This window comes from Gavialis gangeticus, unplaced genomic scaffold (assembly GCF_001723915.1).
Source record: "Gavialis gangeticus isolate Ggan-Ray unplaced genomic scaffold, GavGan_comp1, whole genome shotgun sequence".
Classification (NCBI taxonomy): Eukaryota; Metazoa; Chordata; order Crocodylia; family Gavialidae; genus Gavialis; species Gavialis gangeticus.
In genome coordinates, this window is record NW_017728993.1 from 17,009,476 (window position 1) to 17,020,566 (window position 11,091).

Sequence of the window (11,091 nt, forward strand, 5' to 3'; positions counted from 1 at the left end):
ACTTCTAGCAACATATATCACTGTAATAGTTACTCTTACTGTTGAAAAGGGAATTAAAAAGAAGAGAGATTGGAAAGAAAAGTGAACTTTATCTTCACACTAGATCTAGCTCAGATTCACTAATATGTTAGATGTGGGAGTCTTGGTAGTATTATCCCTTTAAACAAGGAACAGAGAGACTCATTCTTAGGTGATACTTAAAACTTATTCCAACCATGCAGTCTAAGGATCTTAAAGCATTTGAGAAACATTAATTAAGCCTTATAACCCCTGGGAGAGGTAGAAAGAGGGATGTGGGGGATAACTTCACCAACTGCTGACATGCAGCTGCCTACAAAATGAAATGTAGCTCCAGTTCAGTGGTGCGCAATAACAATTTAGGACAGGAAATAGCTGATTGGTGCTCCAAAGGAGTAAACACTTTGGGGCAAGGACTGTCTTCTCCTTGCGTGTGTATAAGGTGCTAGCACGTTGTAGGTGATACTTTGTAAGGATGCTTGGAGCCCTTTCAAGGTATTGTTTCAGAAGGGCAGCAGCTGGTATGTTCTAACCATTATGTGTGAACAAGCTGAGAACAAGTCAAATCAGTAAAACCCCCTCCAACTTTAAGGGTGAAAACAGATGTTGCCTGATGCTTCATGTTGTCACCATAACGTTTGTTATGGCGGCACAAATGGTGAGCAAATAGACATCAGTACCCTTTGTCGCACCACATGAAAGGAAAATCAGTGGTGTGATAAATCGTGGTAGCAGATTGTGCTGCTTTATTGTGGCAGATATTTATTACTTGTGTGGCGCGTCTCTGCAGATGTGGCTGGCTGGGGGAAAACCCCGCTCTTGGCTCTGTCAGACCCAGAGGTCTGCCCTTGATGATGCAGGGGTCTGGTCGAACAGGGAAAGTGAGGGGAGATCACATTGCCCCTTGTCCTGCACCATCGAGGGCAGGACAAAGGGCAGTGTGTGTTTGCCAAGTGAAACGGATCAGCTGTGCCATGACACATCGTGTCACAGCTGATCCGCTTCATTCAGCAACATCAATTTTAGCCTAATGTTCCTTCATCTGGTTAAAGTTGGTGGGGTTTACTGCACTTGAATTGGTCTAAGCCTTGTTCACACATTAGATTTACCAGCTGCTGCCCTTTTGAAATGTTCCCTTTTTGAAAGGGCTTCAAGTGTTCGTGTGTCCACAGAGTATAAAAAAATAAGGAGGAAGGATAAAATTTCCTGAGAAGATTTACCCAGCTCATCTCAACTCTTCGATTAAAAAATAAATAAAACAAACAGGAGAGCTTTAACAAATTGACCAGATTTGTTTCTTTGCATTTAATCTGAAAAGTCAAAGCCTTTCTGTTGTGAAAAACGGAACAAATTTATCATGTGAGAGAGAAAATAAATCTGGAGAGTACAACTGAAGCAAATAAAGCACACATCAGAGATGATAGTCAAGGCACCATTTTAGCATATCATGTGGTTTAATCTAGGTTTTTTGGTACTATGTTTTGTCCGAGTTCTGCTTGGTTGGTGCCTTTCTTGCACCTCTTGTGAAATCCTTCCTGCAGGTTTATTTCTTCCGCAAAGCCAAAAAATATTAATCCGTCTTAGTCAGATGCTCTGTCTATACACAGTAGTATTTAATGCTCAGGTGGAGAAAAGGGAGAAAGGTATTGACATTTCTTCTGGGTCTCCCGTGTGTGTTGCATTCCACCAGGCGTATTATTAACAAATAATAAATTGTTTGGATGTCGCTACTCTTTCTTTAATAATTGTGCGATTTGCATCTTTCAGGATGATAATACCCACAACAGTTTTGTCTAGATTTGAAGGTAGCTGTTTGAGGAATGGATGAGATTTTATTTAATTTTAATCTCTGTGAAATGCAATTTAATTAGTACTTTACAAAATCTTGGTCATAATGCATGCGCAGTGGTATAATCAACATGTTTCTTTGTGTATATGTGACTTTTTCATTTCTTGTATACGTAATCTGCAAAATGTATTTTTAACTAAAGCAGGATAAACTGTAAAGGGTTTTTATAAACGTGTGATCTAGAGAGCATGCCTGGCTAATACAAAAAGAGAAAATGTACCCCTTTCTTCTGCTTGCATACAGAAACTTCAGAATAGAGAAGAGAAAGAAAGTGTGTCTGCATCTGTGTAGGTTAAAAAAGATGGCCATATCTGAGACAGTTTAACAGGACTTGCATCAGATGTCAATAGTCTCAGGGATTTATATCTGGGGTACAGTCATTGTAGGCTAAAACTATGTATACACTATTTCAGCCCCAGAATGTATACCTCTAGATTCCTCTGCATTATTAGGGTACAGTTTTATGCATATATTTACCCTTTTCTAACATATCAGATACAGTACTTATTAAAATATTTAGCACTTCATTGCGCTTTTTATTTTCAGCCTTGGTTTGCTTTGCAAAAATAAGTTGTTCTCTACTTCGTGTGTGTAGGTGGAGTTTAGGTGAGTTAAATAAGGCCACAGTTAATCAGAAGCAAAGCTGATCATAGAAAGTAATCATCAGTGACATTTTTGCATCTTGTACAGGAAAAGATTTTGGTTGGTTCCACATCTGATTCCTGAGTCTTCAGTAATGAGGGTTTAACTCAGTTATATAGGTACCAGGGTGTTTGTTAAAATGACCCATCACTTTCATGCATCAATTAGGCATGTCATCCTGAAGTCAGGCAGAAGGTAGCACAGGGTGGCAGTCTCTAAGGTGCCACCCTGCCCTACCTTCTGCCTTTCATGTAATACGGGAATTTCCCTATTTGCTTTTAGTATTGTGAGATCAGCAGTCTTTTCAAATCTGTCTGTTCCCTGCAAGATGCAATCCTGAACTTAAACTTTTTTCTTAATTTTCTTTTAATTACAGTGGTTTAACTTGTAAAGTGAGTGCTAGAAATGATGTGGCCTGTCTTACAACTGACTTGTTGGCTGCCCTTGGCAAACTGGAGCCTGTCCTTGTTCCCCTGGTACTGGCTTTCCGCTACTGGGCTAGAGTAAGTTGTATAAAAAATAAAGACTGCTTAAGTGCATTTGTTCCTGCTTTGACAACTGTGTATAACATATAGTCTGAAACAGCAATGAATTTGCTACAGAAATAGACCTCTGTCATCAGACAGCAATTCACGGTGCTACTAAAGTTGTCAAAGATGTTCTTTATCTCACGATATGAAAATGGCCAGTACAGCCTCACATATCATCTTTCCCGTAAATTCTTCACATTCTTCAGCATTTGTATGCTACAATTAGAGAAATAACCATTAATCTAAGGAGAGAAGAATTGAAAGGCATGAGAAGGATAAAATTGTTTTCTTACTCCTGGGCCTTATTAGAGGTTGAGAAGAAAAATTAACAAATACTGATAGGAGGCGCTGCAGAAGGGAAGGCAGCCTTTTATTAACAGGGACCTGAAAGAGAGAAGAGTCTGTCCAAAGTGAGTAGAGAAAATGTAAAAATAAGGCCCACGGCACTATGTAATAAGCAGGGATCCGGGTTTCCTATTTCCCATGGGAAAACAGAGAAAAATGTGGATTTTCCCCTTTACCTGGAAAATGCGGATTTTTTTATTTTAATGAAGAAACCTGCGAATTTGCACTTTTGCAAAGAGTTGTCTACAGGTTGGCAGAGTTCCAGCCTGCAAGGGGCTTGAGGGAGTGGGAGGAGGGTGGTCAGGCAGGGGCCATGACCAGGCAGGCTGGGGAGTAGCTCCCACAGGTAAGTGGGGAGGGGGGATTGAAGCCCCCATAGGGAGGGAGGAAGTGAGTTGGGCGGGGCTGCAGCTGCTGCCCAGCCAGAGGGTGTGTGGGCCTTGGAGCCTGGGGCTGGAATACACAGCTGCAGGGCCCCAGTGGGGAGTGGGACAGGGCCACACACAGCTTGTCTGGGGGTTGGGCATGGCTCCCTGCCACTGCATGTGCTCCTGGGAGGGCAGGGGGGATCCGTGCCCCCAAGATCTGTGCGTGGGGTGGGGGTTGAGTGCAGGCTGTCTGCTATGGGCTTTGGCTCCCCACCCTGCTGTCCTACCCTGGGTTGTCCACAGCCCATTGGGTGTGATTGGCGTGGCAGGGCAGAGTGGGGCTACGCAGGGATGTTCCTTGTCACTGCAAGTTCTGTGCTGCCCTGGCGAGGCATCCCCTGCCCACATGGCAGCGGTGGGGGATTGTGCCCCTCACTGCTGCCATGTGGGCAGGGGATGCCTCACCAGGGCAGTGCAGAACTCCACAGCAGCAAGGAGCTTCCCTACGCAGCTTCACTCTGCCCTGCTGTGCCCGGTTGCACCCAGTGGGCTGAGGAGGCCCTGGGGGAGGGTAGCAAAACGGGGAGACTGAGCCCACAGTGGGCAGTCTGCCCCTGCCCCACACACCGATCAGGGGGCACAGGTCCCCCCCCTGCTCCTTGGGAGTGCATGCAGCAGCGAGGAGTCCCCCCCCCACACCCCTCCCACTCTGCCCGAGCCTGCAGATGGCAGGGAGTAGAGGGGTGCCAGCCTCTGAGCTCCACTCCACTGTAGCAGCCACTACCTCCCATGGATGCCAGCTGGGCTTGGGGGCTGCTGCAGGGAGGCAGGGGGCTCTGGACCCAGGGCCCTGGCCCTGTAGCCCTGGCAGCTGGGGGGCCCCTCTGGTAGGGCTGGAGTGGGCAGAGGGCTGTGGGTGCAGGGAGTGAAGGGCACCAGCAGGGCCAGGGAGCTGTGGGGTGGGGCTGGAGTGAGGGGCACTGGCAGGGCTGGGGGGCTGTGGCTTAGGAGTGAGGGGCCTGGGCCTGTGTTCTGTGAGCTAAGGAGGAGAGATGTCTGACTTTTCCATGATAAAAAAACCCCAAAATTAAATATCAAGATTTATAGGTATTTAGAATTTATTTTCTTATGGTGATTAAGGCACTAGGCTTCCAAAATTGCCTAAAATGGCTTTAAAATTGTTAATATATCAAGAAAATATTGTGTTCGGTTTTTTTTTATCGGGGAAAACCAGGATCCCTGGTAATAAGGATATAAACCTTTGTTTTTTGTGAATACAAACTCAAGCAATTTATTGATGAATCATCAAACTCTTGGAAATAGACTGTGGCTATTGAGGAATTTGTTCCAATATATAGTGTTGAAAATACAGGAGCCATTCTGAATTCTGTGTTCCATGCTGTGATTGGAAGCCAATGGAGCAGAGTATGATGTGGAATATGTCCACTTTCTAGCTGAAGACAAGCATGTGCATTTTTTTAAAGTTGGCAAAAAAGGTGAAGGATGGAGGAGACTGGGAGGAGAGACCTTTTTTATTGAGTTGCTTCTAGTCTTCCAGTCCTGTGACTGCTTTTAAGGAGCTTATATTTCTAAAATTCCTAGCTTGATCCTTAGAAAATGCAATTTTTATAGTCATAAAATCTTCCCCAACTCTAGCTTGCAATAAAGTATTGCTCATAAAGAGGTCGGTGGAATTCAGCTAATGATTTCAAGGGTGAGATTCTCTTTCCAAAGGGTATGTCTGCACCACAAAAAAGCTTGTTCTTAAGCTTAGTTGGGTTGAAATAGCAATAAAGGCGAGGCAACTTTGATTAAAAGATCAAGATAAAGCCTACTACAAGGGATCCTGGCTTTGAACTTGAGCATCTAACTATAGCGTAAACTGCTGTTTTAACCTAGGTTAGCTAACTAGGGTCGGCCAACCAAAGTGAAGAACGCTATTCTTTGCGATGTAGATTCACCAGAAGAAGGATTTTTGCAGCATGGTCAGATTGGTATGGACCGGGGGGAGTGGGGGCAGGGGTTGCTGTCTTTCTTGGATCTCTTGAGTGTATTTTGATAAGCCTTGTGGCAGCAGCACACTGGCCACCCTTGTCCCCCTACTCTACCTATGGCAGTTTAGGGTGATCTGCTTTGTGGTTGTATGACAGAGCTGACTGTGTCATTTTGGCAATAGGTTAAACAAGGATTTGTACAGGATGATTTGGACAGGGTTGATCCTGCCTCAGGTGGCTGGACTAGAATAATTTCCAGAAGTCCCTTCCAGCCCGACTTTCCTCTGATTCTAAGGAGAACATAGAGCTGACTGCTTAGGGGGAGACTCTTTCATGGGGTCCAGGTGCCAGTAATGCTGCTCAAAATCCCAGCAATGCTGCAGTCCTTACATAGAGCCTTACCATCACATGACATAGTCTGTTACATAGTCATAGAGCCTACCATCAGAGCTTCCCTCTGTATTTGCCTTTTGAACCAGGGATTTGTAAAGATGGCATCAGGCAGCAGTATATCATCTACAATCCCTGCACCAAGGGATGTCTTCTCAACCTAGAATTGCAGCTTATCGTTAGGGTGTCCATGTGTCTCGGTTTGGGCGGACAGTCCCAGATTCTGTAGGCTGGTCCCAGCTGGTTGGTCAAAAGTCCTGAGCCAGAGTCCAGCGGAGAGGCAGAGCATCATGGTGCACCAGGCAGGCGGGAGAGCAGGCATTGCTGCCTACTTATAGTGCCCATTTGTACCACTTTGATTCTTCTGCATTATGGGAAACAGGTAAAGTGGGGGTGAGACTCTCACCTTTAAATCATATACTCCTGATACCGCCAGTCTGTCCTGGGCTGCATTCCAGCCTCTGCAACATGATGATGCAGAACAGCTGGGAAACACTGGGTGTCCTGTTAACAACGATGATTAGTCAAGGGACAGTGCCCTGTAAACCCATATTCTGTGGCTGTGAACTCTTTCCCAAAATGAATTTCCAGCGAGAGCATGTATTTTTTGTAAAATCTACTGTTCATCAAAATTATAGGTAGCTTTAAATATGAGCTCATGTAGTTCACCAACATCTTTACTCTGTATCTTATAAAGACGTGAGTGCTGATCATGAGAAATGAGCTCTAACACTCCTGCTGAGTACACTTCACACATTAAACCTTTCTGTAATTCAGTTTTGATTTCAGTATCAAGTAATACTTGACTTTAAATGATATGAGTTCAACAAAAAGTGCATTCCATCATATAGTATTGTTATAGATTGTTTTATGAAATGCCAGTGCCGTAGAATACATACAAGCAAAGCAATATGGACTAGAAAAGCTCATAGTTTCATAGGTTTAGGGTCGGAAGGGACCTAGTAGATCTTCTAGCCCGACCCCCTGCCAGGGTGGGAGAACAACAAAACCCCAAAACAAAAACAGGACTCAAATGAGTCCAGCCAGGTAGGCATCCAGCCTCTTCTTAAAGACCCCCAGGGTAGGGGCCAGCACCACTTCCCTTGGAAGTTGGTTCCAGCTCCTAGCCGCCCTAACTGTGAAGTAGTTTTTGCGGATGTCCAATCTATACCTCCTCTCCATCAACTTGTGCCCATTACTCCTTGTTATGCCAGCGGGCGCTAGGGGAAACAGCGTCTCCCCCAAACCCTTCTGGTCCCCCCTAGTGAGTTTATAGATGGTCACCAGGTCCCCCCTCAGCCTTCTCTTGTGGAGGCTGAACAGGTTCAGGTCCCGCAGTCTCTCACTGTAGGGTCTGCCCTGTTGTCCCCGGATCATGCGGGTGGCCCTCCTCTGGACCCTCTCCATGTTGTCCACATCCCTCTTGAAATGGGGCGCACAGAACTGGACACAATACTCCAGCTGTGGCCTGACCAGCGTCGCGTAGAGGGGGAGGATCACCTCCTTGGCTCTACTCGAGATGCACCTGTGGATGCACGACAAGGTCCAGTTAGCCCTGCCAACCATGACCTCGCATTGTCGGCCCATGTTCATCTTGGAGTCAATAATGACTCCAAGATCTCTTTCTGCCTCCGTGCTCTCAAGTAGGGAGTTCCCCATTGTGTAAGTGTGCTGCTGGTTCCTACTGCCCAAGTGCAGCACCCTGCACTTGTCCGTATTGAAACGCATCCTGTTCCTGTTAGCCCACCCCTGTAACCTATCCAGATCCCTCTGCAATCTCTCACTCCCTGCTAGCGTGCTCACCTCCCCCCAAATTTTGGTGTCATCAGCGAATTTAAACAGGTTACTTTCCACCCCATCATCTAGATCGCTGATGAAGAAATTGAACAGCGCAGGCCCCAGGACCGAGCCCTGGGGGACTCCGCTACCCACCTCCCCCCAGGTCGAGTATGACCCATCCACCACCACCCTCTGAGTGCGACCCTTCAGCCAATCTGCAGTCCATCTGACTGTGTAGGCATCTATGCCACAGTCGCCTAGTTTTTTAACTTTTGACTCTAAAAACTACAAAAATAAGTCTCTTGAACAACTGGAAGAATAGTCTACTGCCAGATATGAGGAAGTCTTATATATGTGAGGATTGAACAACAGCAGACTTCCTGGGAAAAAGGATAGGTCCCAGACAGGCTGGTGTATATGACCCACAGATGCACAGAATAGTCTTGCTGTGGCTCATGAGCCTTGTGCAGCCCCCAGGCAGATCTAGGGTGGCACCTGGTAGAAAGCTGGGTGACGCACACTGTTGTGGCCTCCCGTAGCAGAAACAGGCGTTTTTGTTATCAGTCAGCTCTTAGCTATATGAAGATTTTGGTAGGCTGCTCCTTTGGGCAGGAAGATTGGCTACCCCGTGTATATGTGACAGTAGTCCTAGTAAAATTCCAAGATCTTCGCAAATGATTGGTGTTTACATTTTATCCTGGGCTGAAGTGTAGACACAGCAGAATGGTCCAAATAATGCAGTAACATGGAAATTGCAAGGTGAGAACAAAGGAGTGAGATGCTGCGTTCTGAATGCATTGCAAGTCAAAAGGAGATCACGCAGGAAGAATGTACAGGCATACCTCGTTTTATTGCGCTTCGCAGATATTGCGTTTTTTACAAATTGAGGCAAGACCTTCCACCAGCAAAAAGATTACGACCCGCTGAAGGCACAGATGATGGTTAGCATTTTTTAGCAATAAAGTATTTTTTAATTAAGGTATGTACATTGTTTTTTTAGACATAATGCTATTGCACACTTAATAGACTACAGTATAGTGTAAACATAACTTTTATATGCACTGGGAAACCAAAAAATTCGTGTGACTCGCTTTATTGCGATATTCGCTTTATTGCAGTGGTCTGGAACCGAACCTGCAATATCTCCGAGGTATGCCTGTATATAAAAGTTTATTGTGTTTTTTCAATTCTCACCAGCAAAAGAGAACAGCTGATGTTGTGTACTGTTGATTTTGAAATGAAATGTTTTCTGCCCAGCTTTTGCAAATGCTCCTCATTAATTCTGAATCCTTTTATTGGTTTATTTATCTGATATATTGAATTATATGGTAAATTTTATCAGAAAACTAATAGCTTCTCTTCTTGTAGTTGTGCCATATTGACTGCCAGGCAGAAGGTGGGATCCCGTCATATTCCTTTGCCTTAATGGTGATATTTTTTCTTCAACAAAGAAAACCACCTATTTTACCATCCTATTTAGGCGCTTGGGTAAGTTATTGGTTAATAACATAATCCTACTCTGGCAGTAATTTAAGGGGTACATAAGTAGCTTATAGGATTGTAAATTTTGTTTTATCTGACTGGATTAGTAGTTCATAAAAAAACAACAACCCAGAAACAAAAATACGGTGCATATTTTTTTTCTCTGACAGTTGATATGTGCCCGATATTTCTGGGGGAGGTGAAAGTCTCTCATAATACACAAAGTAATTGTACAGTGCTGGACTTTGGGAAAGGAGGAAAGTTTTTCTTTTTTAATTCTGCAGCACTCTGTTGATACGGCATTGATTACACTGGCCGTATACTCTTGTATGGTTTACTGCATCCGATCCTGTCTCAGAAACCCTCTAACTGTATTTATAGATTGAAGGCTTTGATTCAAAGAGGCCAGATGATCACCAGTTTAAAGTTATAGAAGAGAAGTTTGTACGATGGGAATACAAACCACCAAATAATGGAGCAGGGAAAAACTCAAATGGTGTTGAAGGCAAGACTAAAGCTGAGCAGCAAAAAGGTGGCAGCAAGAAGGCTTCAAGCTCAGAAGCAGATAACCAAAGTAATGCTAGGGAGAAGCACGGAAAAGTGAGTCCTCGTTCTGTCTGAGGGCAGACCCTACCTGGGATTTCTTCTGCGTGATCACTAAAGTTGTAATCTAAAAGGACTAGAAAAATATTGGAATTTCCGTGTCTTATTGCAACTAAATACTTTTGTCTTTGTTTCAGTCTCCCTTAGTATTTGAAACACCCCACCAGGTGTCCCTGGGGCAACTGTGGTTAGAATTGTTGAAATTTTACACACTGGAATTTGCTTTGGAAGAATATGTCATCAGTATACGGGTACAGGAACTCTTAACCAGAGAGAACAAGAACTGGCCTAAAAGGCGAATAGCCATTGAAGGTAGGTTGCAGAAATTATGCATTGTCCTTGGTACTATTGACACGATCTTTCGACGATGGATTGCATGAGTTACAAATGATGGGGAAAACGCAAATACTTTTTCTAGCTAATTGGACTGCTTGAAAGTGTGTCTACCACCAAGTACTGCAGCATGGCATGCTGAATCTTGAAATACTTGGCTTTGGTTTTTAACCACCTTTTCCTCCTTTCTTTCCATTTATACGTACTCTTCCTTCTTCTGGCCTATCTCCATCTGTCTCATTCCCCTTTATCTGTATTGCCTCCATCCATTTTTTTCTTCTCCATTGCTTCTGGAAATGTGGGAACATTGCCTTTGCAGTTCTCATATTATGGGATCTTTCAAATGCCTTTGATCATCCCATCAGTCTATTTCCCCTGCTTCTGACACTTAAGCAGAACAGAGGGGAGAGCGCTGATCAGAGGAATAGAGCTAATTCAATGAACTGGAAGCTCTCATAGGTCATATTTTCCACAATAGGAAGCTGACCTGTAGCTTCTTGGGAAAATTGTTGTGTTCCAGAAAGTGCCCCAAAATCTGAATCTCCTGCCCAAAAGAGCACATTTGGCAGGTGTGATGTTTCATAGTTTCATAGTTTCTAGGGTCGGAAGGGACCTGAGCAGATCATCTACTCCGACCCCCTGCCATGGCAGGAAGAGCACTGGGGTCAAATGACCCCAGTAAGGTGGTCATCCAACCTCCTCTTAAAAACCCCCAGGGTGGGAGCCTGCACCACCTCACTTGGAAGCTGGTTCCAGAC

The 11,091-nt window shown here is 44.6% G+C and overlaps 1 protein-coding gene across 9 annotated transcripts in view; it reads left to right on the plus strand.

The window, feature by feature from the left end:
- The window catches only part of ZCCHC11 (zinc finger CCHC-type containing 11), a 93,655-nt gene that overhangs the window by 45,782 nt on the left and 36,782 nt on the right, over positions 1-11,091 (plus strand). For all 9 annotated transcript variants that reach the window (XM_019501295.1, XM_019501301.1, XM_019501300.1 and 6 more), the window contains 4 exons: positions 2,886-3,012; positions 9,284-9,403; positions 9,779-9,997; positions 10,138-10,312. In XM_019501295.1, the coding sequence (XP_019356840.1) occupies positions 2,886-3,012; positions 9,284-9,403; positions 9,779-9,997; positions 10,138-10,312 (641 nt within the window). The remainder of the gene's footprint in view (positions 1-2,885; positions 3,013-9,283; positions 9,404-9,778; positions 9,998-10,137; positions 10,313-11,091) is intronic.